This window comes from Lutjanus erythropterus, chromosome 3, assembly GCF_056507025.1.
Source record: "Lutjanus erythropterus isolate fLutEry1 chromosome 3, fLutEry1.hap2, whole genome shotgun sequence".
NCBI classification, from domain to species: domain Eukaryota; kingdom Metazoa; phylum Chordata; class Actinopteri; order Lutjaniformes; family Lutjanidae; genus Lutjanus; species Lutjanus erythropterus.
The window spans coordinates 20,347,018-20,374,297 of NC_139319.1; the positions used below are offsets into that span (position 1 = coordinate 20,347,018).

The 27,280-nt window shown below is 41.4% G+C and overlaps 1 protein-coding gene across 5 annotated transcripts in view; it reads right to left on the reverse strand.

The window, feature by feature from the left end:
• The window catches only part of ndst3 (N-deacetylase/N-sulfotransferase (heparan glucosaminyl) 3), a 62,641-nt gene extending 44,384 nt beyond the window's left edge, over positions 1-18,257 (reverse strand). Inside the window, exons 1-3 of one of the 5 annotated variants that reach the window (XR_014769837.1) lie at positions 17,827-18,257; positions 14,406-15,677; positions 687-774 (exon numbers count right to left, since the gene is read on the reverse strand). Coding sequence is in view for 4 of the 5 variants with exons in the window: in XM_084715326.1 (XP_084571452.1) it covers positions 687-774; positions 14,406-15,404 (1,087 nt within the window). In the remaining variant the exon portion in view is untranslated. Of the gene's footprint in view, positions 1-686; positions 775-14,405; positions 15,678-15,806; positions 15,870-17,826 lie in introns of those variants that run through there. The other 4 variants (XM_084715326.1, XM_084715325.1, XM_084715329.1 and 1 more) reach the window with 4 other exon arrangements.
• Positions 18,258-27,280: the final 9,023 nt, after the last annotated feature.

The window sequence follows — 27,280 nt, forward strand, 5'->3', positions numbered from 1 at the left end:
TTAAGCAGCCAGTGTAAACAAAAAAGTAGAACAAAATAGAGATACAGATATAGTATATAAGACATATTTCCAGGGTTGTGCGTCATCATGGTGAAAATACAGCTAAAACTTTTGACTGGAATGGCTTAAAAGATAAATAAATAACTTTTCATTTTTGTCAATTTACTGACACAAAAAATAGGTTTTGAAGCTCGAATGAAATGTTTTGGAAGAGTAACTACCTCTTTTGCACACATGCAACAGAGTTCTGATGTCTCATGTAACATTTGTGACAATTGCACCACAGTTTAGAAAATGTTTCGAAAAAGAAGCCAAAACAATTCAGAAAAACTGTGAAAAAAAAAAAAGAAAAAAAAAAAAAGATTTCATCCTTCATCCTTCATTATACTGGCTGGCCAATTTTTAGTTAAGTTATAAGCCCCAAAAGGTCTGCACATGACCCTCAAAACAATGATTGAGGTTTAGAATCAGAAGTGAAAGTAAAAAAGAAGACACGTTTTACATAAAATATCATTATGGTAAGCTTAAATCAAAACTGGTGGCACGTATGTATTTAACTGACAGTTTGAGTATCTACATAACCCACTGAAATGAATGAAGTAATGTATGAATCATTCATATAGTCCCAATGATAGAAAATGCTTTTTTTTTTTTTTACAGTATATTCATATTTAAAAAGAACCCACCTGTGTGGTAAAACTTCCCAGAAAAGCCCAGGTTGAAGGTGAAGTTGGAGATCTGAGAACGCAGCTGCCTCTGAGTCTCAAGGAGAGCCTGCAGATAGATAGATAGATAGATAGATAGATAGATAGATAGATAGATAGATAGATAGAAAAACACATTACTGACAGAATCACATTCAACCTCCTCAGTGACTCAGGCAGCACACAGTGTATCAGATTCATCTGTCCCAAGCCTCCACTTGCACAGATAAACACCTGATCTTTCTGATTCAGTTCTTATGTCTCTCTGTTGTATATTTAAGTAAACTCTGGCTCCTCAGAGAACAATCATGATGGCTGTGTGTACTCATCAGTGCTTATCATATGGCCTGACAATGGCAGCAACACCAACACCAACGCGGTTATGCATGCATGTGAGTGTTTCATTATTTTTGTCCATATTGTTATCCTGTTTTCTACGTGCAGGGGAGACGGGGGAACGTTGTAACACCAAGTTGATTGTTACAAGGTCAGTTTTACTAATTAGAAAATTGCTGTGGTGATATCATCAATAGTGTAAGCTCCCATTTGTTTTTTGATCTCACATGAGACATGATATATCTCTGAGGAACACTGTGGATTTCATGATTATTTTTAGTTTAAGGTTTATTGTATTGTAGATACATTGGTGTGACTTACAGAACCTAACCTAAAGTAGCAGTTGTGTGCATGGAACACAAACTCGAGGCCAAGAGATTCCCATGAGTTCCACCAATCATAGCAGTTTTCCATGAAAGTTATATATGTACGTCTCAATGAATCACAAGGTTTATCATCACTATTGACATTTACTAATGTTCTGTGCACTTCTATACGTATTTTACAATTTTGTGTCTGCTGTTTTGTTTTTGAACTTTGAGCCCCAAAAATATTTAGCTTTTTTTTTGTGGAATACCCCAAATAAAGCATATTTTGTTAGAGCTTTTGTGATCCTGAGCCTTTTTGGTTTGCAACTAAGTTTGCAGTTTCATTCTCACTGGAGCACATTATCTTTGATTTCTAGTGAATTGTACCAAAATCTTTTTTTTTTTTTTCAATTTTACCTTGCATTTCACTGAAAAAAGCATCTAAACAATATGTACCACAATTTTTTTTTTTTTTTTTTAGAAAAACTACTATGAAATCTGGTATTTTATGCAGGCAAATAATCCAAAAAGCTTGTGAAATCCTGGAGAGACTGGAAATTGTTCATTTTATTCAAAACTGTTTATTCTTTATTCTTCAATAAAGTTCTGTCATACATTTGATAGTGTGGATTATCAGTTCGGGAAATTACCTTTCATTGTTACATCTTTCCCCAGTTAGTGTTGCAGCTCATGCCTAATTGGGTAGGTTGTAACAATGGAACTGAACTCTGGAGCAGATGTCCAAGTTTTATTTGTAGTAATAAATATACCCAAATACGGGTACCATGTATCAAAGTGTGAGATCTAGCACGCAAAACCACTCAGTTACTAATGCTTACACATAAAGTGTTACGACCATCCCCAGTCTCCCCTACATGTGTTTCAGTGGCAGTTCCTGTCCTTAACATTACCTCAGTCTCTGGTTCCCAATACTTGAATCAGGATTTTCTCCACTTATTTAATGACTTCATTAGTTTACTGGCCTTTAAACAAAGACTCTGTAATGAGTGTTAACTAAAGAGAGTTGCACTCTCGCACACACAGTCACACACACCGACAGTAATGCGAGTTAATGAAGGTCAGTGCATTAGTAGCCTCTGGAGGGTGGACTAATAACCCCCACACACACTCCTCCCTTCTCATCATTCTCTCCATCCATCCTTAACATTACCAAGTGAAACCCTGCATCCCCCCCTTCGTCTTACTCTCCCTCCCTCTTTCTTTCTGATTCTCCCTCCATTCTTCCATCTTCCCGCTTCTGAGAACCTGCAGTCGCCTCTCTGCCCCCCTTCCCCATTTGTCTTCCACCACCCCACCCCACCCCACCCTTCTCTGAACCTCCATCTCTCCCTCGCCTGCTCCGTGAAAATGTCACATTCTCAGGAGACGGGGCTGTTCTAATTTGAAAGGAAGGCTGAAGCAGCATGGAGGAAAAGATCGCTCAAGCTCCCCTTACTTTTTCTCTCACACTCCCCCACCCCGTCTTCTTGCCACCGTTGCACTTCTCTCCATTTGCTTGCACACAAATATTTTGTTTATTTATGAAATTCTTATAATTCTATATATTTAAGCCCATCTGGGTCTTTCTATTGGGCTACGCGCCACATCTCTATAACAAATCTTTGTCATGCTGCTTTTAATCGATCCCCAGGAACCCTGCCTGATTTACGAGACCTGAGCAGCTGATGTCAGAGCAAGGAATCGGTTCCAGGCACTTTCTCTCACCCTCTCTTCTCCCGTGTCTGTGTGTGTGTGTGTGTGTGTGGGTGTGTCCCACACTAACAAATATACAGACACATGCACACGGTGTCTTCATTAGCTCTAATCTAATGGTGTTGAAGATGGCTGCATGCTGACAGATGTGCACAGCTCCCTAATCTGATCCCCTGTCTCCTCTGTTATGACATCCTCTACATCTTACACACACACACACACACACACGTTTGCCCATCCACACACAGGCAAACATGTGGGTACAAAAACTTAAGTATTAAATTAAGTTTGTAGCTGAGTGCTTTGCATCGTAACTCAATATACACTCCCTGATGCACTTGGTCGAAATGCATTATTAACGTGTGTGTCGGTATCTCTGAGGGTCGGTGTAGGTGTGTGTCCAAGTGTGCAGTTTATTAGTTTAAACACCTCATTTGTATTCATTCATTGTTGTGATGTTGTCAGACCACAAATGAGCATGCAGGTGCTTTTGCATGTTTTAGCTCTTTTACTATCACAGTGAGCATTTTCTCACCTTTTTTACTTCCTTGTGAAAGTTGTCATTGTGTCATTGTTGTCATTGTGCAGTAATGCCATAGTGCTGCATTTACAGATGCTCCTTCATCTGAAAACCGATACTTGACTTTTTGCACTGACAGAACACCACAAAAGCTGACATTAAAAAGGGTAATTTGAACTTAGTCGTTTCTCAAATTCAAGAAGTTGTTATTCAGAAGCAAAATCTCACAGAGAAACCACTAACAAGGCGAGTTTCCAAAACACTCCCTGTGCACAAACCGCAGCACTGATTATGAAACTTTCACAGGCAAGAAATTGCTCACCGTGATTGATCAGCTTTCTTTCTTAAGCAAGTTTCAAGTCTCTACAAAGTGGTTTTCAAACTATTTGAAAGATGTATTATGTAATAAGCAAAGCTTTATAGATAAACTTTACAGTTTACTGGTTCCATTGCAGTTTGAGGGACAAGTATAATACCAGGGGAGACAGTGAAGAGGACAGCTCTGAGATGTAACCTACTGTAAATATTCAAAATAAGATTTTTTATTTCTTAACACTTGAAATAAGGTGACCGGGATTTCCGAAGCTATTAAACCATCCAACAAACATTTTTGAAGAAGTATACTTGCAATTTCATTTTGGTGACTCTTTTTTACACAGCCTGTTACTCCACCTTGCCATTCTGTATAAAATGTACAAACACTGCATGATGTTATTCTGCCTTTAAGCCAGAAGCAAGGCAGTAACAGAGCCAAAAAGACGTCTGTGTAAAAATGGTGAAATGGCATGACCAGCATGCTATAAAGAAACCACATGCTGGGGCAGCTTTATGCTGGTGTTGGTGGGTTCAGGGCAAAAAAGAAAAAGCTGACATGATGATAGAGCTTCTTCATGCCAGTTTAGTGCAATCTCTGTTTAAAAAGGGTGTGTGTGTTCTATCCAGGGCTGTCCTCAACCGCTCAACACAAATATTCAACAATTTGTTCGCTTTTTTCAGTTCAGTGCGCCACACTAAATTCCTTTATCAGCCTATATTACAACCGAACCAGAGTTGGTGATTGTTGGAAGAGTGAGAGAGTGAGTGAAAGATGAACCACGATGTTTTTGGTGAGTTCATTTTTGTCTCTGTCGAGTTTGAATGGTGCTAGAAATTATGACGGTAAAATTACATTTTTTAAAAGGGAGTCTGGCGAGTTTGGCTACAGCAATGAAGCAGCTGTATCGGGTTAAACAAAAAGGTCTCTCACTGTACACACAATAAAAATTTGAGCCTGTCGGGGGCAAAAACAAGTGAAAGCAAAGAAGAAAGCGTCTTCTGCCCGCTGCTCTGGTGAGGGGGCTGACAGTATGTCACCTGCACTCCATCTCTATCACTCTTCTCTGGTTCCATCACAGTTTTTTAGACTTGATTTGTAAAATTTACAGCCGGTCATGCTATTGCATTGCTTTGCATACAATGACGCAAGTAAAAAAAAAACACAGCAGAAACTTGTTTCCCAGCTACTTGTTTCACCTTCTCTCGCCAATTATCCACCAGTACATGTTGTCAGGAGGACTAAAATAAGTGTGACAGCTAATATAAAAATATATGTATGACTCCCCTTATTTCTAATTTCTAATTTAAATGTTATCGCTGGATATTTTTGAGAGCCTCTATCTGTACCTGTTATTGTAATGCACACTGACTGACAAAGGAAAAACAATTAAGGCTTGACTTGTAGAATCTCAATGGACAGAGTGATCTCCAAGTGATGAATTAAATCTTCGACTTTCAAGGGGCAGCCCTGGTCCTATCCAGACGTTTTCCAGACAACAGGGATAAGGTTTCTTTGCCAGTTGAGTGACAGTAAAATCTGTGCATTGGTAAAACATTCATAACACACCCACATCAGGACACCACACTGCAGCAATGGTAACAGGATGTTTTGTTAACACCTGAGTGAACCAAAAACAATAGGCTGTGTGAGCTGTGGCGGTTTACTGCACTCGAACTGACCTATTATTGAAATCTTATTTTTAAGAATAGACAGCTATTGGAGACCTGCTGTATATAGAGGAGGCAGAACCTTGTGTACAAACTATTAAAAGGAGCACAGTTCTTGGTCAGAAACAAAGTGAGCATATGACAAAACCCCCAACTCTGGCTCTGAGGGACAATGAAGTCCCCTCCTGCAGTTTTTCCGAGGGTAACGGCAGCAGATCTGGCAGAATGGAGGGCTTTGAGCAATATGGAGCCAATCTGTCCACTGGATCCTGAGCTCAAAGCTGGAGATGGTTTTAAAATGGGCCATAAGAGATACTTCATAGGAAAGAAGAGGGGATTTAGATTAGCAGGAGGTGGGACTATGTAGCATGTGAGAGATCTTGACAATCCTACTGATGAAGGTAAACACACACACTGTGATTAGCGGTTAGCGATAGCCCTCATTTCTGTGCCCAATCCCACAGCTGCCTAACACTGCTGGTGTCAGAAGCAATGCCAGTTTGTTGCTGTGTACGTGAGAGCGACAGTGGGTGTGCGTTTGTGTGTGTGTGTGTGTGTGTGTGTGTGTGTGTGTGTGTGTGTGTGTGTGTATGTGTGTAGTAAGCAGTGGAAATGGTGCCAGCTAGATGTTGGGGTTCAAACAGATGGGAGACAGGCATCTGGACAGCTGGCATTCACTGCCTTTCACAAACCCTTTACACCAACCACCTCTCCACCATATCCCCATTCTGTCATTCTCGCCTTTGCACCACTTCTTTTCTTTTCTTTTCTGTTCACAGGCATGAAGCCTGGCTGAGAGATCAAAAATAAAGGTAATTATAAAAGAACTTATTTGCTAACAGATTTGAAGGTGGGCTGCGGGGAGCAAGACGCATTTCCTGGGTTTAATTCTTATGCAAAACCAGGTCAAAGTTCTTGATTCATCTAGATGAGTGCATGTGTTTGTGTGTGTAGCTGTGCATGTAATGTGAACACCAGACCAGCAAATTTAACTGGGTCAGGCATCTCTATTTGATGAGCAGGAAGAGCGCTTTACCAGTTAATGCCAGTCTTCCCTTTGCTTACTCTTCCCTTCTTCTCTGCTTCACTTCCAGTCTCGCTTGTCAGATTCGAGTCTGTGTAGCTTTTAATATTGGAGCATTTTACAAAATCATCTATTCACTTGCATTTACGGATCCAAGGTACTTGTGATTGCTTTGGCATCGCTATACTTACACTAAATTCTACTTGGCAGCCCCTCAAGGATTTTGAGTTTCAGTGATTGCTGTGACCGCAAAACCTGCCTCATTTCGTGGAAGAAAATGCATGGCACACCGCCACACTCTCACAGAGAATTTGGAGTGGAAACAAGAGCACTGACAAAAATGGTTAATTAAACAAAAAAAAGTTATTAAGATAATTTTCTTGTTGACAAATTTATTCATTACAATGACACTGTGATGGCTGACTTTTTTTGTTCTGTATGTTATAAAATAAAAGTGAAACGCCCTGATACATAAACATGTAGTAGCCTTTTTTCTTCTTGATAGCATGACTGTAAAAGTTCTCCTTCCCCGCAGGGCTGACTGTGATAATTTCACTTGTCCAGATCAGGGGGGCGAATGAGAGCAGATGTCGAGAAGCATCACGCTGGAAGCAATCTCCTGTTCCTCTCTGCCATCTTATATGTCATCTCCTTTTCTCCCTTTCTCACCTGCAACTTTGTCATTTTAAAAACCATTAAGATCTAACACCTAGGGTTCCTTAGAAAGGGTGCCAGCCTTTGCTATGTATTCAATGGAGGATGTCTGACAAATTAAAGAAGAAGAAATTTGTGTTCCTCTCATAACAAAAGACAAAAAGAAGTCTCCTTTACTCCCTTTTCCTTGTCTCTCTCTCTCTACTGGTTTTCAAATCTTTTCTGCACTGTTTATGTCTTTTCTTCATTGCTTATGTGATAGAATTTGGCAAAGTAATAAACGGATATGGAATGAGCTCAGTTCTATTGACTTAAGTGGCAAATATGCATCATACTTAATTAGGTCTAAAGATTAACTCTAAGTAGGACTGCACAATACATGCCAGATTGCTAAGCCAAAAATCTTCAGTGAAGTCTGAATGTTGCCCATTTTCTGTAATTCCCTTTTTTGTTTTGTTTTCAATTTTAGGCAATTCCCAGACTAAAGTCATCATGAGGACATGAAAAAAACACTTTAGCCTATAGATTTAGACTCTTCATTTTAAACGATCACATTCTTCGTTCACCTCAGTCACACACTCAGCGTGATGCAGTAATATGTAGAGTAACTATCTTCTGGCTGGATAAAATGGGCTTCCTATTCTGTCACAAGGGCGGAATAATATTTTATGGCTTATTAAGCCACATGACAGTAGCAATTATTTGACTTGCCAAATTAAACAAAGCAATGAAATTGCAAAAACTGCGTCTTTGAAAACGCATGTTTTAATCTTAGTCAGCCAATTATTCCTTTTCAGGGGAACAAGAGACTGACTGCCACAATGTACAATGGGCACAATGTAGGGAATTTCCTCTGACATGATGATGGTCCTATCTAACTTTCATCCATACAAACAGAAGGAGAATTCACAGCATAGCTACTCGGGCTGGATATTGTTTAAAAAATTACGATACCAGTGCTCTTAAAGTCATAGCGATACCAATAGAGTACTTGTTTTCGTACCTTTTTTTTCTACTTCATTCAATACCTATCATGGGAATGGAAACATTCCTGAAATGATCCTTCCACATTTTATTCAATTCTATCAGTGCATTAAATCCATACTTCCAAATGTTTTGGTGGCATCTTGGCACGCTGAAATACCAACTTGGTCAAACACACTACACCCAACTTCAAGCTACTGACTGAATGGGTTGTAGCTGCTGTGGCAGCAGGCCAATCACATGACCCATTAAAGGCAAAATATGAAGGATTTTTCCAATAATCTCAATATCTCTCAATAATCACCCATGACCCATCAGAAGTATGTGGCAGTGACTGAAACCACACCCTTCACCCTACCTTCTTATTTTCTCACCGTTTTGCTGTGATCAGGATACTTTACCAACCAAAAACGTCAGTATTTTACACACAACAATCACTGTCTACTATCTGTCTGTCTTTCTGGTGTGATTAGAAACAGCAATTGACAAATGCTATACTTATGGTTACCATTTTTACATCAAAATTAGAACATGGATGCAGGTTTTTGAAGCATGGCTAAACCTGCTAAAAACATGTGAATGGCCCTTTTCCCATTGCCAGTAGATGAGTCTGCCTTTCTATTTCTTGTTTTACTCATGTGGGCTGGAAAGCTGAGACTCAGCTAATGTCTGCACAGGAGAGAGAGAGAGAGAGAGAGAAATGTGTTTTTAAAAGTCTCTGTGTTCACCTCTAAGTACTTCTGTAGCTTCTGACTGAATCTCTGTTGTTTGAGGTTTAGTTTTTCTACTGTGATGCTGTTTGTACTTTCAGGTATCTGCTTTATTTTAAAGTTTTATGTTCACTTTCACTGATAAGAGTCTGTTAAGTTACTGCAGATGAAAACCTAACATTTCCTGATTTTGCTGCTTCATAATAAAAGCTTTTAGATGTCTGACTAAAGATAAGTGCTTCACCGGTTAAAAACACACCTTCAAGTGGGTGCAAACTCTGCTGTGTTGGGCTGTAGCATTGGGTCAAAATGAATCAAGCCAAAAAAAAAAAAAAAAAAAAAACATTTGAAGGGTTAGAATTTTTATTTGCTTTTGTTGTAATAGTGATATCAGCTAGATTTGGTTCAGTCAAAGCTGTGGAATATTAAATCATCCAGTTTTGCCCAAAAACAAATGTGAAATTATCAGTTCTCTTATCTGTTTTGGTAGCATCCCCAGTGTTAGTGGGTATAGTGTAAGGGGCTTTATTCTACCTTTACACTGAAGCACAATTGTGGTGATTGGCTGCAAGCAAAACCATTTAGATTTCAGTACAAAAAGGATCAAATGAAGGTACTTTTTGACTGGACAATTTTCAATACCAGTTCATGTTGGGTTCTTACAGTCAATACCTTAAAGGTATCTAGTACCAGCACCCAGTAGTTCCTGATACAAACTAACTGTGCATATCCTTCTAAAAATGCCAAGTGTTTAGTCAGTTCAAGTAAATACAGAGTGTGTGCCTTGGCTTGTACAGTATATGTGTGTAGATGTGTGTGTGTCTTCACAACTTAGATGGCACGGCATCAGAAAGCACCTTGGGGAGGAAAAGAGTGAGAAGGAGTTGAGGGAGAGGTTTAGAGAAGAATACAAATAGGCCGGAGATAGTGATCAATGACTCGGGTGGGGGGACGGGGGCGAGGAGGAAGGTGAGTAGAGGAGGAGGTGGAATTGGGGGAGAAAGGAGGATGTGATAAAGAGGGATCTGAAGATGAGAATCGGACACCTCCCTAACGACCACTCGGCGGCAGAGAAGAGGAGAAGACCTGCATGCATGAATTAAAAAACACAAGCACCGGCACGTGCGGCTCATTGATGGGAGTTTTTGACTGGCATCATCCCTCATTTTGAGAAATGTCATCGACGGGGTGCCTCCCTGTGAATCATTTTAATAGAGGAAATACAGCTGTGTGCGTGAGTGTGTGTGTAGACAGGAGGGGGTGTAGGTATTGTTTGTCACCAGATGAACTCGTGGGGTGAGACTAATGAAGAGTGCAGAGAGAAGGAGGGAAGCATTTTAATTGGCCTCTCTCTTTCTCTCTCTGTCTCACTCCTCTCCCTTCTTCTCGCGGGGAGAACCGGAGATTGAACGTTGGCTTTATGGAGGTAAGGTAAGATTTCTAACGCCGGTGCCACAAACGCCTCGTCCCACTAATTGGTCAATAACACATCCAGTTACATACTTTGATGCATTTTACACATAAGCTGTCTCTGAAGCACTTCAGAGATAAGAGAGGATTTACATTTTCACATAACTTTATCATTCATAATCATTCACTGAGGTATGTTTGTGCTGTGGTGTCTTGTAAATAATATCTGCTTGTTGAAAAATCATTTTGCACTGCTAAAATAGGTAGAAGAAGATTTTTTTTTTTTTTAAATGTTATTTTTTTGGCATTTTTGCCTTTATTGACAGTGACAGCTGAAGGTATGACAGGAAAGGGGGGTGAAGAGACAGGGGATGACATGCAGCAAATGAGCCGCAGGTGGGACTCGAACCAGCGGCCGCTGCAGAGAACTAACAGCCTCAATACATGGTGCGCACGCCCTACCGACTGAGCTATAGGGGCGCCCCTGTCTTACTGCCAGACCGCTCAAAGTTACCATTATAAACATCTTTCGAAAAGATTATTAATGATTTCTTACGACTTATAAACACACACTAACTCATTTGTAATCTGAAAAGTAACTAGTAACTAAAGCTGTCAGCAAATATGGTGGAGTAAGAAGTACAATATTTGCTGCTGAGATGTAGTGAAGTAGAAGTCTAGAATTGCATGAAATGGATATACAGTACTTGAGTAAATGTACATAGTTACATTTCACCACCAGTCTTGATGAAGTAAGGATAAAATCACAGGAAGATTTTGGGTGCTCAGATAAAAACCTTTGTCTGTAATGTCATCATGACCGTAAGTCAGTCTGCTCCCACCCAAATTTAACCCAAGCCAGTGGACTCACTTTCCCTCATGAAGCTATCGGTATCGAGACGATTTTACACAACCTCATACATACATTTGTGTAAATGTCTTCCTTTTATGATTAAATAATTCCTAGGATTCCACAAGCATTGATCTTTTTTATATAAAGAGATTAATGCTTGTGGAAGAGACATCTTTTCAGCTGTCACCTTCACCCAATGCTAGATGTATATCTGACCGTCTAATATGAATCATCCTTTCAGCAGATTTTCAATGACACTTTGCCAGGAACGGAAATACTTCCATTTATGAGCCATATCTGAAAACCAGCCATTTACTCATCATATATACATGACATTTGGCGGGGATAACAGTGAAATAAACTGGTTGATGCACACAATTATGCACATACATGGTTCACACACTTACTTGTCAGTTAAAATGAGCCTCAAACTGTAATCTGACAACTCTACCTGAGGCTCTTCTTCTCTGAGGGGAGGACTGCTACAAATCACCCTGCTCCTCTCTACCTTCCCTGCTCTGCTTCCCCATTTCCCTTCAGCATTTTGTTTCTCTGAAATCGCAAACTTAGCTTCTGGCTCCTCCCCTAGGCGCCACACTCCACCTTCCCCTCCCTGCCTCCCTTTCTCCCTCCAACTCTTTTCCTGCGTTTTTTTTTTCCTCGACTCTTCTTCGCCGTGATTGCCAACTATCCTGAAGCAGAGAGAGAAGAAATGTGGAGGGAGTGTGAATGTTTCTTTTTCTGCCCCTCTGCCTCTATCTGTCTCTCCATCTCTCTCACTCCACCTCTCCCTCCATCCCCATCTCCCCGTCCTTCTGTTATGGCACTGGTTCATCCTCATGTATATTTATGCTACAAAGCTGAAGAGTCAGGCAGACTTAAAATGAAAACTCAAACTAGAGAGCGCTTGTGTGCTTATTTTGTGAATGTGTATGTGCACAGGCATGTGTGTACTCTGCATGTGTGTGTGTGTGTGTGTGTGTGTGTGAATATGCACTCTTTTATCCTTTTTGGATACAAGCATCTTTTTTATATTCAAGGGTGGAATTCCTCTCCACTTCACCACCCACTGCCCTCCTGTTTTCTCAGCCTCCCTGCTCCTCTCATCTCGGCGCCGTGTTTGAGCCACAGACAGGTGGCTGTTTTTTTCGGCGGCTGACGGGACAGGTGTCAACCATTGACGGAAAGTGACATTCTAATCTAAAGTAGTGATTCAGAAAAACACCCACGCACATGCACACACACTTGCCTATCATGTATATCCTGTGGCTGCAGAGGGACAGGCAGACGCCACTGGGTTTAGCTCATGCACATCACTGCAGATCACCATAAATCTCACCTGTCTTAAAGTCCCCCGCACACACACACACTCTTACACATGCAAACCCACCAAACACAATTTGTTTCTCTTGAATGGCCCTGAGTGAGGGCGCAGTGGGAGAATGTGACCGCCGATTTCAAACAAAATTCCTCTTGCAGAAGCGTTTTATCCACACTCTGGCAAACCTGAGGTGTTTTTTTTTCTTCAACTCTTTTTTTTTTTTTAAATATTAAATTCCAACAGAAGTTTGGGTTCATATGCATGTGAGTGTGCACATCTAAGTATGTGTGTGTTTGCTCATGCAAGCGTGTGTATTGAAACAATAGCTGTCTTGAGAGGCGGGCTGCATGGCTGACTCTCCTTTAGTTTCCCTTAGAGGAGGAACGTGGGAAAAGAGGAATAAGTGCCATTCATCTTTTCACTGGCTCATTCACTACCCCTCTTTCTCTCTCTCATCTCTCCTCTTTCTCTCTTTCACGCCACATCTTTGTTAACTTAAATGGCCTCTTTATTTCTGGCTAAACCTCCATTTGAGATAAATACCCTCTCGCTGTACCCCCAACACATATGCACTTGGTACACAACACACCCAGACAATAAAGTGCACACACACACACACACACACACATGCATGAGCTTTCTAAAATACCCCCTCAGCGCAATCCTCGAAAATATACTCCAGGTAAAATGTTTTGCTGAGGTCCCTGCAAATAGAGTCTTAGAAATAAAACTAATTAGAACCATAAAGGCTTGTCCCCATAGGAGAACCTGTTTTGGTTCCTGGCAAAACATTTTATAAATGTTCCACTTGGAACCTATTCAAAGGGTTCTACCTAAAACATAGAAGCATCTGTGACAGTATCCAACCTGATTCCCCTATGATAGGTTCTACAGAGAACCCTTCTAATGGTTTGACCCAGAACCCTTGTTATTCAAGTGGATCCTGTTTGCAATACTTTATATCTCTCACTTTATCATTTGTCAGGTGGATTGATGTATACTGTCTATTGCACTGTCTGCACTGTTTTACACTATTTATACTTTAGTCTACACTTTGCTGTGCTTATTGATGTACCTGTTCTCACACTAGTATTAGTATCATCCTTATTGTCCGTACTGTATTGTTGTATTGTCTATTTTTTCTTTTCCCTACTTACTATCCTTTCTTTTCCTATTCTTTAATATTTCTACTGCTATGAGACTAACAATGTAATTTAAAGACCTACCTCCCTACCAACCTCTCTACTGGTTCAATCCAGAACCTTTCCACCTTCTAACGGTACTTACAACCCACTTAGGGGGTTCTACCATGAACCCTTATACATTCCAAGGGTTTCATAGATCCCTCCCAGGATGTTCTACCTAGAACCCTTTTATATTTCAAGGATTTCATGTAGAAACCACCCAAGGGGATCTATTATCAATATATTCTATATGGGTTTCACATATAACCCCCTCCTGTCTTCTATGAAGAACCATATCGTTTTCTACAGATTAGGCAATTGAATACCATGTATTGTATATTATGGTCATCCATCATTTAACAATCTACAATTAACAATGTTTACATTGACAGAACATTTTAACACCCATTCGTTCAACAGACCTTGAAGAAATCTTTCTATCAGAAAGAGTGAATTGGATGAAACGTGTTCTAGGCTTACAAACTACCTTGATGAACCCTTTCAGCCATTTAGTTAGAGCCCTTTTGTAACCCTTATTTCCAAGAGTGTAAACCTTCCTTATTTTCACTACAGCACTGCCATGAATAACTGTTTCTAGTAGTTGACAGAAGAATTAGAAATCTAGTTCAACACCACTGATCTGACATGAATTCATCGTCTCCCTCCAATGCACATCATCACACACCCGTCACCCTCAATACCTTCACATCCTTGGCGTTCATGCGTGTCCCTTCCTTCCCCACGAAAATGTCATCTATATCCACCAGAATGTGCCGGTCCAGCCCCAAAGTGAGCTTCCTGTCAGTGAGGTAGGAGATAGCGTCCACCAGGATGAGTCTGTGGAGCCAGTAGCTCAGTCCTTGGCCAAACAGCACCCTCCTCACCCCATCATAGAGTCCCATGTCCTGCACCACAGTGGCTTGAAGGCCCAAACTGAAACCAGGCCCCGGGTTATCACCGCTGCCTGCCCCTGCTCCCTCCTTGGCCCGTGCATGAAGCACAGCCTGATAGGTGGAGTGATTAGAGGAGAAGGAGGTCCAGTCCTCCCCGGGTAAAGCCCCTCGATCTGTGCCAGGCTTGGTCAGGTGGAGGAGAGGCGAGCTGGAGACAACACAACAGTCCCAAAGTGCCTGGTTGGTCCGGAGCACCAGCGGGAGGCCTCGCAGTTTGAGGAGGGGTGGAGAGTTCTCTGTGGAGCGGTAGAAGCCAATGATGCCCACTCGGTACTCAGTGCAGTATTGATGCAACAGCTGTCTGTTCCACGTGTCTGCATGTGCATACTTTAACAGATTCTCATAAATGATGAGCGAATACCGTCCGCGGCCTTTCTCTGTCAGCGGCGGGAGGTCGCCCTTCCCTGAGGCGATCTCCATGCGGAACTGGAAGTGTGCTGACTCCAGTATAGCCACAATGTCCTGACCCAGCTGGGAGTACTGGGATTCCACCAGCACCAGCACCACTTGGTCGGTGTGGACGTGTGTGTGAGGGGGGTTGGGAGGGTATGGGTATGGAAGCTGATGATATGGGGACATGGAGAGAGGCTGGGCGCAGGCAGGTTCAGGGGATTGTCCGAGCTGCATGGCAGGCGAGGAGTTCGTGAAGAGAAAGTAAGCAGAGAGGAGCAGGGAGAGGAGGCAGCAGGACGCCAGCAGGAGCAGGAGCCTACGCAGGTGGCGCCGGAATCTCACGGCCACCGTCATCACGTACCAGGAGGAGAGTCTTTTTTTTTTAGTTTTCTGGAAGAGTGTGTGCACGAGTTTTGGGTTTTTTGACAAGACAAGAGATTGTCTACGTGTGTGAGGAAGGAGCAAAGCCACTCAGGGGTGCGTCATGTCACCATGGCAGGTGGAGAACGGAGCTGTGCTGGATGTTGGGGAACAAAGGTCTTCATTAAGGAAATGCGGTCGAGGTACTCTCCTTCCAATCCTCACGGAGGAATCACATGCAGAGACGGAGCGAGTAATGATTAATGCCTGCAGAGAAAGGGGACAAGGAGAAAAGAAGAAAGAGTGAATTTGTTGGGCAAGGTTGAATAGTATGCATTAGTTCTCTGTCTGTGTGCGTGCTCGCGGCTGTGTGTGTGTGTGTGTGTGTGTGTGTACCTAGGTTGTGCCACCCTGGGGAATGTGAGGGCACAGCTGGTAACTACAGAGCTGATTGAAAACAACTTGCATCCTTAGGGCTTATCCAACCTCTGGCACACACACACACAAAGTGACACCAGAGTTAAAAGCACAAACACAACACAAAAGTCAATCCCCACAAATAAACAACAGCTGGTTGTGTGTTAATATGGAGTTGTGGGGAGGTGGATGGGAGCTCAACTAATCAGTCCCATAAAGCTCTACAGAGAATTCCTCTAATTGCACCAAACTCTGTGCACTTCTGTCCTATTTCTGAACCTAATCATCTGAAATACCACAAAATTAGAGTTGGAATCCTTTTGCCAGGAGCACTAATCTGGGGGGAGCCCGTGACAGTACAGAGGAAATGGAGAGCAAGAGAAAAGTGCAAGAATAAGAGAGACGGAGAAAAAAGAGCAGAGAGAGAGGGGAACAAAATGCAATGAATTATAGAAAGAGACAAAAAAGACCAGGATTAGCATCTTAATGTATGTGCCGGGAGCCAGGCAGAAGAAAAGATCCCACAGCATCTCTTTCTCTTTCTCTCTTTTCTCTCTACGCCTCACTCTCCCCCTCTCTCTATCTTTCTACACCCCCTCTTCCTCTCCTTCTGTCTGTTTGAATATCAATAGTCCTTCCTCACGTTCCCCATCCTTCTCTCCGTGTTCCTTGCCTTTAGAGAACACATGCAAGGAGAAGGTCATAGAGGAGGGACTCCAGTCATACTCCTTAAATATGACACCAGAAAAGGAAAAAGAGAAGGAAAATAACTCGGCGGAATGGTTTAAATGGTTTAAAGGCGGAATGAGTTGGTTTTGTGTGTAAACACACCAGGAAGATAGTTGATAATCGACAGGCTCATTCCCGGGACGTCAAATATCTGTGGTTTGGGTTTTTAAAGCAACTTAAGAACAGAAAAAAATACGAAATAGGGAAATACAGGTAGAGGGCATGGTCTCTGCAGATAAAGCCGCCACCACACAAGACTAGTGGGTCATAAGCAACGACTGAAAGGGATTGCATGGGTCTACACAGTGCAATGCTTAGTGCGCTAAAGCAAAGGAGAAAACAGTTTTTTTTTTTGACATGTTAACTGGTACTTGATTGACTTCACCAATTCTGTTAAATACCTTTGTGTTTTATCTGTTTTTTTGTTTAGTTTTCTGTGCTGTCTTATCTGCTCTTCTTTATTGTTCTTTTTCTATGAAGCGCTTGGTAACTTTGTCAAGAAAGGCACTATATAAATGAAGTTCATTATATTATACGGTACAACACCAGAAATGTAGAGAATGAAAGCAAAAGAGCATACACTTCATTTTTAGAGGAAGGTCAATTCACACTCTTGTTTTGAGATTTCAGATGAGGATAAACTTCAAATCTGAGTGTCTCACTTGCAGGTGAGTGCTGATTTAACCTGTTACTAGATTGACGTGCATGTGTCTCACTATTAGGAGCCACAGGAGGGCGCTGGAATGGGATTAACACAACAGACTTCACATGGAAGTTTTCCTCTGTCATTTAAATAACTAAAACTCCCTATGGTGCTCTATTTTAAATCATGCAGTATGAAAGCTAAATATGACGCGGCTGCAAGTCGTTTTTCATGGATTTTGTGACATGCTTAATGAAAAAGTGGTGAACCATTTTAAAAATTAAAATTGTAAACCTAAGATCTACTCAACTTTAAAATTAATCGTTTTTTTTTATTTAAGTCTGTGATCACGACTAACAAAAGAAAATCCTCCAGCTGTAATTAAATTAGATTAACAGTGACTGGTCGTAGGATAAACACTAAAGAAACGCGTTAAAAAAAAATGTAAGTGGTGATGAATCTCCTACTATGATATCTAATAAAAGCAACTCGCTGCATAAACATTCTTGAATATTCACAGGCTGAAAGATGAACTCAAACTAACAGCAGATGATCCCACAGAGTTTTCCATCCCGCTCCCTGACGCTGAAGTTTATGTTAAGAACGAGCACCGACTCGCCCACTTACCTCGTACCGGGGCTGAGGCGCTGCCGTGCGGGGAAGAGGCGTGACGGGAGAGCGCTGAGAGTGATGCTGCTGCTGCCGCTGCTGCTGCTGCCGCTGCTGCGGGTGGGTCCGGGGCTCCGGTCTCGGTGGCGCACCACTCCCGTGTGTTTTGGATGCTGAAGCGTTGTGCCATCTCCCCCCCTCTCTCTCTCTACCCTCCACTAGAGCAGCAGCAGATGCGGGCAGCCGGAATGATCCGCTCTCCTCCTCCCCCCTTTCATCATTCTTACTCTCGTCTCCCCCGCTGTCTTCTCCTCTCTCCCTCTCTCTGTGCCCACTTGTCCCTTAATCTCTCGCTCTTTAAGGTGGAGATTAGGCGGCGAGGAGACGGAGGAGCAGCGATATCAGGCTGCCCGTTAACGACTGGCTGCCGTGCGTAAACGCTCTGGTTTAAGAGCGCCTACACAAGTGGAGGCGATCGAGCGATGGAGGGAGAGAGGGAGAGGTAGAAGGGAGAGGAGGGGAGGGGAGGGGGCTCGCTTTGATTGACACAAACAGCCTTTTTCTCGGGCATCAGCGATCACGGGCCCGGTAAAAGCTCACGGCCAGTTAGTTGGTGTTAGTCGGATGAGGGATGTCACACACGGATACGCACCGGTGCAAGTTAATGGCGCGCTTTGCTGATTCCCTCTCGCCTCTTGCACAAGTTGTAGTTCTCAAGGATAAAAAGAGGCAGAGGGAGAAGGCAACACTTTGACTGGGATGCACCAACAGAGCTCTGCTGCCCATTTAAAAATTAATTTCTCTTTACTAAATCCAAGTTTATATATTTAAACTGAGTTTTATCAGAATGGAGATGCCTGCTTACCTTAATTAAAATGAATAAATAATACATTTGAGTTAAAAGGTGGGAAACTGTTGTTTTGTCCGCTCTGTAGGCTATTACTTAACAAAACTTTACATTGTTTGCTAGCTAACATTAGATAATAAATTAACAAAATTGTTTGATAGCTATCTAAAAAGTCTAATCTAGTTAGCCTTCTTATGATGGCTCGGCAGAGAAGATCAAATCTCTCCTAGAAATCCTTGTTGGACATTATCGAATTGGAGTAAAAATGAAACCAAGGTTTAAAGAGAGGCTTAAATCCAATCTTTCATAGTTTTGACCCAGTTAAAAAGTTTGGTGCAACATAATTTAAAGTTAAACCATGATTTAATCAGGTTTAAAATGATGTAAAAGTTCATTTTCACATAATAAAGAAAAGTATCAATCACAGGAATGAATACAAGACATTTCTGGTATTCACATGCATGTTCACTCACATATAAATCAGCCCCATTAGACCCACTTCTGTAGAGTGTCAATCAACCAGGCTCAGCATGTCAATCATACAGTGTTTTTAACTTGATTAGGTGTTCCCTTCTCCCTTCCTACTAGTTCATCAATCTCTCTAACCTACTTGCACTGACACACACTCACTCACACGAGTCTCAATGGAGCTGGTGGGCCCCTCATTCACATTGTAATGGCCTCACAATAGAGCTTATTTAGTGTGTGTGCATGTGGTGTGTGTGTTTGAGAGAGAAAGAGCACAGAGTCAGAAGTGTGAAGAAAATGTATGAACCCGCAGAAACACAGACACGCAGTTGTGCTGTCAGCTCACTGAGGGTGATGTTGGCGCTGATTGAGGTTACATACAACATTAGGCACATAGTAGATCCCAGGGGTGGAAGTAATGAATAACAACTACTCAAATCACTGAAATAAAGTAGTGTTTTGGGATACTTCTACTTGTATGAAAATTAAGCCTGCAATTTTACTCACTCTTAAGTATGCATTACACTATGCACTAATCTGCAGTTACTTTTTAAATCATCAATTCAATAAGTAGGTGTACAATCTGAATTAATATCCAAACCTTTCATCTGCATTTCTGTAGCCAAAAAGGCAAAACAGACCAATGAAAACTTTGACATACAGACAGAAAAAAAACACACACACAACAACTCTGTGGCAGTAACTGAAGATTTGGAGAAAACGTACATTATACTTTTACTTAACTTACTTTTACTTTTACTCCACCACTGCCTAAAGCCTCCTGCAGACTGTGAGACTTTAGCAATCTTTTGGCTTTATTGTAAGCCACAATATGTGACATGGATCTGACAAACTTCAGTGCAACATCGAGTTTGAAATATGTAGAATAGTCACACCTACAGAATCATAGTCTATGATGCAAGTCAGTATACAAGAAAACATCATCAGCATGCATCATCACCGTGTGTCATCCATCTGTGCCCCTACAGTGGTAAACAATTTTATGTGTATGAGAAAAAAAATCCAAAGAAGAGGTGCAGGAGGAGAATGTGGACCTGATTGAGGCTCAGGAAAAGAGGCCAACCTGGGATGCCAGTGTTGCAATTTGCAATTGGCATTTTGTATTTGTAGTAAGCTACCATACATAAACATATGTTTGTACATTCTGATTGGTTGGTTAGTAGACGTAGGTCGTGGCAGCAGTCACACTGTGAGATGGTTATGCTAAATTCCTTGTCCCAGACTATCTTTGGCCAGCTATGCTAATTTTTACTTTTACACCTGTAGTAGTAGCAGCTAACTTACCACCTAGTTAACAGTAGTGGTAGTTAACTTGTTTAATCCGTATGGCTGCACTTCAATTGCTTTTACCCAATGGATGCTGGATACGGCAACAACCTTGTCTGCTATCTTAGCCCACTCTCTTTCTTTATCTCCCAGGTTAGCTTTGTTAAAAATTTGCCAAAAAGAATTCGGATTTGTCCGCAGATGTTACAAAAGCTTCTAATTCATCTGTCTTGAAGGCACATTTTTTATGAGAGCAACATAAATATAAATCACTTTCTAGGTTATTGTAATCAAATTTAAAATTGGACTGAGGCTAAATGCTTTGGTCCCATTGTGTTTTCAGCTAATAAGGGGCAGTTACAGGTCATCTGCAGGCATCTGTTGTACTTGGTATTTTGTTATTTTCATTCTTTAAAAGTCACCAGAATGTAAGAAACGATGTCTAAGAAAGACACATTTTAGACCCCAAAGTGTTTTTGAGAAGAATATGTTGTACCTTTACTTAACATTAGTAGTTTTACTGTTTTACGTAATTTTTCAGTAACATGACAGAACTTCTCTTCACCACTGGTAGATCTCAATGCAGACATACACAGGCATTCCAAATAACGAACACAGACTGCTTGAGAGCCCATTCTCATGCTAGTATCATGCTCATTTTACTTACATGTTAGTTAGTTTGAAACACTTAGACATTCTTGGGCCACATTCTCACTGGAAACATCCCTATTTGTGTCTCTCAGTTAGCGTAATGACTAAGCAGTGGTGCCGAGAAACAGAGCTTGAATGAAATATAACAGCCAGAATATCATGCCCTACAGAATGGAATCCGGAGATAATGAAGGTTTGGATTGGAGTGCGATTGTGTTTGTATGTAAATTAGTGTCAGTGGGTGAAGTGTAATTAGAGAGGCTGTTCACCCATTTCCTCCACATTACAAGCTGAGAACCACTCCGGCAATGGTGCTAGTTGGAGACAATAAGCCAGAAATGAAAACTAGACAGCTGCAGAGAGTGTAGGCTAAAATGTGTGTGTACATGCAATGTGTGTGCTAACCTTAAAATTAATTATGGAGACGATGACCGCCACAAACAAAAGAACAATTATGGACACACATATGTGAGCATATGGTGACTCTGACACACACCCAGGCCTGGGTGCAAGCAAAGCGCTATAATGCAAGCTTGTGCTATACACAGCAACATACACACATGTGAGAGCATACACAACAAAGGACTAGAGATGTGAGAAGTGTCGGAGCTGCCATGTTCAACTAGCACTCTGACAGTTAAACAGAGGAGAGCAACAGACAAATGAGAGGGAGCACGAGAGAGACAGAGAGCGGGAGAGGGAGAACGCTTGTTGTCTTCATCAGAGGCTTTTGTTAAGTGAGAGATAAGAGAGGAGGAGCGACTGATTCCCCCCTCTTCTCTCTCCCCGCTGAGAGCTAAATGGTGGCTCTGTGAGTCTCTTGTCCTGCGCGAGGGCCTGAAGAGAGCAAATGGAGCTCGAGTGTAAAAACAGGGAGAGACATTATCATCATGATGCATCACATCATCCCGGGAGTGCAGGGCAAGGAGGCATCCAGACAGTTCACGCTATACCCCCCCCTAATTAAAACCAAAACAAAACATTGGACAGATTGTTGCACGCTTGCACTGAATACATACTAGACCCCGAGCCCTGGCATTAATAATGATACTCTTCTCTCCTGGCTGTTTCTACAAAGCGCAGGATCTATGGCTCGAACTAGCAGCTCTCTGAGATGTATCAGCTCTTTGCCTCCCACAGTGTAAACAACAACAAGCTACAGCTTAGCTAAGGTGTGTTGGCTGCTTGATGCTGTTGCTATTTTAATGATTCCTGCTCCTTCTTCTCTTTCTGTGTGTGTGTGTGTGTGTGCGTGTGTGTGTGTGCATGATCGAACCACCTACTCGCTCCTGACCCCTCCCCATGCCTGGAAATGTTGATAGATAGATGTTCTCTTAAGAGCTCGGAGGCTAAGTGAAAGCTGTCGCCCCCCTCCCTCCTCTCCCTCCCTCCTACTCCCCATCCCCAAGCACATTAGAGGGAATATCTTTTGGCCAATCAATACAGAGCTTACAGATTGATAAGGCAACGATACACATGCACACACACACACTCACAAGACAGATATTTTCTGCTTCCATCTTTGGGTTCTAGTGTATAGAATAACCAGACCCAAATCAATCTATTACTGGAATGCTGCCAGTTGCAGGATTACCATAGCAACATACAGCAGCAAACTATACACCACTATGAATAATATGAAATATATTCTTTATTTAACAATCCAAGATAAACTTATTTTAATCTAATCCATCCCTCAGAAGAACATGGTGCTCCTATAGCTGGCCTATATGCATTGCTTTGATCCAAAGAAAAAAAGCATTTACAGTGAAAATGGTTGGCATGGTTTATTTTTTATGTTAAGTAGCACAATTCATACAGAAAAAAGTTGACAGTAAGAATAGCAAAAAGATTAAAACATGTATAAGAATAAACATATTGGAAACAGAAAAAGAATTCTATGGTTATACATTTTCACATTTGTTTTTCCATCAGTTAGTTTGAAAATTTATTAAAGGGATAATGTGAAAGATATGGCCACCTGTCACCTGTAACTCCAAGCAAAGAACTAAACTAAACCAGAGTTGCTGATTTTTGAACAGTGGAAGCTGTATGAAAGTAGTGAGTAGTGTGTAGTGGCTGCATGATTTCTTCCTGCCAAAATAGTTCAGATTACGCAGCAGGCTTAAAGATGGGGTATGCAGGATTTGTCAATTGACATTTGTGGACGCATAAGAGGGTAGTTGATTGATGGATGTCATTCCTAGTTGTCAAATACTGGCGCCTTGGTTTGCTAAAGCATCCAAAACACAGGAAATAGCAGGAGAATAAGAAATACATTCAGAGGGCAGTGTTTCTGCAGACACACTCCTAGTGATTCATAAGTAATGATTTAAAGAGATTGTTTAGAATGAGTATACGTTTTTTGGGAGAATCTTGCATACTATGCCTTTTAGAGTAGGTGTGCAGTATCTCTTTGCATTGTGTTAGCTCCACCATGTTGTGTTTCTTTTGGCAGAACCACACATATATACAAACAGGGCCATGTTCTGGACTGCTGCTCAACTTAATTAAAAACTTGAAAGGAGAGTCTGCATCCGTGTTTTGACAGACACAACTGGGCTGAAGTTTTGAAACCAGAACCAGCCAGTCAGCACAAGTTAAAACAGTCCTTTCTCAAGCCCTAATTAACAGAAACACAGACCAAGTTGTTTTGAGTGAGTTTTATGTTTTATGATGAGTTAACAACAAGGTAATTAAACTTGTTTTAAGGCCCATTTATGCTAAAAATGGACTGAGGCTTCTGTCTCTACTCTGTGCGCATTTTGTCGGTTTTTCTGCACGTTTTCTGAAATCTTACAGATGTGGACAAAAAGAACCAGTGCCACTGGTAGTCGTGCGAGCAGTCAACTGACACAACCTCAGGAGATGAGGTGATGAAGAGGAAGCTGACATGGCATGATGTATTTGATGGCCACACAGACCACCAACCACTACGGAGCTGCTACTAAGAGGTTCATTATTACAAGTTCCTCCAGCATCACTGTCAGAAAATATTGACTCTGAGTGGCACCCTATAATGGATATATTGCTTAACATTCATGCCAACATGACATGGAATTATGTGGGCAGTGATGGTTACGCATGTAGATGTATCTATTTTCATATATGTAGGGGCTTAAATGAGCCTTTAGTTTGGTGAAAGGGAGAAACTTGAATTTAGGTTTTTTGGTTTATAGGATTATGGTTTACAGATAATGAGTGTAAAAACATTCATTTCTTCACATTTTTAAAATTGATTTTGTTTATTTATTAGACTATAAAAGCTAAAGGAACTTATAAAAGTAGTAAACATGCCGCTTGCATACACCACCCAGCTGAAACTATGTGGATATTGGATTATCGCCTCTTGAGGTAAAGTGGTATTACTAGATAGGATAAGCCGGGGCTAGTAGGTTAGCATGCAAACCTGAGTAGAGTGAGTTTTTTGTTTGTTTTTTAAAGTTTTTGTTTTTTAAAGTTTAAACAAAATTTTTTTATACAGTCACTGGGCCATACAGAAAATTTAAATAATACAAATTTTATTGCTAATGCAGAGACTTAGCTTGCTGTGATATTGGCCATTTTCACGATCATCTTTATGTTTCTTTAGCTTTGACAAAGACATTTTGAAGCTTGTTGTTGCTCAGCTAACATGTGTTTCTCTGTTGCCCACCAGCCCAGAGTGCAACATGAGGCTTGACTGAGTGAATGGCAGGTGCAGAGCGAGTGTAATCCTGTTGCAGACAAACACAACACAGAAATGCTTTAAAAAGACATAACCAATGCAATATTGGTTCAGATCATACAGTCTATGGTACAGATGTCTCAAATAGCTCAGAGTTATGTTCCTTTGTGTTATTTATCATATCACACACATGCCAGCTCGATTTGCAGGAAGTCTCTTGTGTGCCACAGAAAAAAAAAAAAAAAATCAAAGTAAGTTGAAAAGGCCTTTTGCACACTGAACCTTTAATGCTCTATGTCCTCTCTTTAACTGCAAATATTACTATATTCTTATTGTCACTGAAATCTCCATTTTCAAATGTCCTGTGCTTTTGTCTGATAAAGAAGGCACATTAAGAAAATAAATCAGTGTGCAAGGATTGTTAGTTGTATTAATGCAATGGTATCATACAATATTTATGCAAGAACTACATCTGGTGAAATGTTTACAAAACAGTTAGTGGTCAAAAGGAAAGAAAAATCACCCTGTATCTACAGTTCAACCACACATGTACGTGAGTAGGATCGTAGTAGTGTGTTTCGGTATACGTGTGTTTTTCTGTGTGACTCATTGAAAGACAGGATGTGGTACGCCAATAAGAACATAGTTTTTTGACATATTCAGGAACAATATTGTCTCCACACAAACAGAAACACACATAAATGCGCACACATACCCACAAGATCATGCTTAACGCCCACACATCTCTGTAAACAACCCAACACTCCCACACATTTACAAGCCACAAACACTGACAGGCTTGTTGTTAGAGTGACGGAGTACACCTTCATTTCATATCATATCAACACCTCATCTCAGCACTGATTACAAGTGATGCTTCTGACAGGAACAATGGCACCATGCACAGCTGCATGTATGTATACATACAGAGTGTTTAAGAAATCGTCTGCTTGTGTAAAACAGAGATGCTCACAGCATCTTATGGTCACATGAGAGTTTAAAAAATAGAAAATAGGAATGAGTAGAGAGAGGAAAGGACGGGGGAGGATGTCAGGAAGCACAACAGTGATCAGATCGCACAGCACTCAGGGGAGGGAGGGGTAAAGTGATCTATCTCTGTCTCTCTCTGACCTTGTTCACTCTCGCCAAAAACCTGACTTACAACCCCAAACTAAATATGATACCTTCTCCCCCTCAACCCCCCCCCCCCCGCTCTCTCTGGTAATAAATCGTGCTGTAATTACCAGGCAGGATCGATAACAGTCACATCACTCCTCTGCTCTGCTCGTCTCCCTCGTCTGCAACTGACACTAACGTGTTCATCCCTCGCTGTGTGCCACTGTTATAGATCTGTGAATGATAGATCGCATCCTGTTTCATCTGTGCATGCACAAACGCACATGCAAAACACAGGTACACACTAAAGGCCTGCACACACAGAGGGATGAACCCAATGCAAACACACTCACACACAGACAGACAGACAGATATGGACATTCTCAACCACAAATATGAGAGCTGGACACCATGGGGAGGGAGGCAGGGGGGTGGAGGCCATAGGTCTCAGTTGCTATTGGAGACGTCTCTTCAGCTGAACAACCAACAAAGAGTTACCATTCTCTCCTAGAATAGCTCACTCGGCCCCTTGTCTAATGAAATGGAGGACAGGGATGAGCATCACATGGGCAGTCACGCAGTGTGAACTTGGTAAGTTTGTCTTTGACAGAGGGGGACGGTGCATATATATGTGTGTAGCGCAGTGTGTGTGCATACGCATAGGTGTGGTTTCCATGCATAATCATGCGAGTGTAATGATGTTTAATAGGAAATTAAAAATATCCTGGAGAGCAAGAGCAATTTTCACACCTCAAAATTGCTGACTTGTAATATTCACTCACACCCACACTTCCATGCACACTTGATGGGAGTGTGTGAGTGTGTGTGTGTGTGTCAGTGAGAGAGAGGGAAGGGAAGATTTGTGTGTCCATCAGCATATCATATCAGCATGGGGGAGAACAAGGAGGGTTTGACTTACACATTCATTTATCCACACCTTTCAGCGTAAAATGTGAAACATGAGCAAAGATAAAGAGGGTCTTTTGCAATTTAGTTTTGTGGTCAACTCATTTTGCAGATTTTAATCCAAACCCACCTCCACACACTTCCTATGCTCTGGCCTAATTTTTTTTTTTTTTTTTTTTTTTTTCATATTATGACCAAACACTCATTCACAACCTTAAAGGTCCAATGTGTAAGATTTACGGGGATCTGTTGGCAGAATATGGCAGAAATATAATACAATATTCATACATATGTTTTCATAACTGTTAATAACTGTGTTTTTATTACCTACATCTTGCACCACAATGGTTCTACAGTAGCCCATAACGAATAAATAAACCAAACGCTTGCTTTAGATACTGCCTTTTGCGCTTGGGTTAGTTTTGTGGGCACCATAAACACTTGAAAAGGGAGAGTTAGACGCCATGTTTCCACTCTGCGAGGTCACCACTGAATTCTGTTCTGGTCCTTTAACTTACAACAGTTATGTT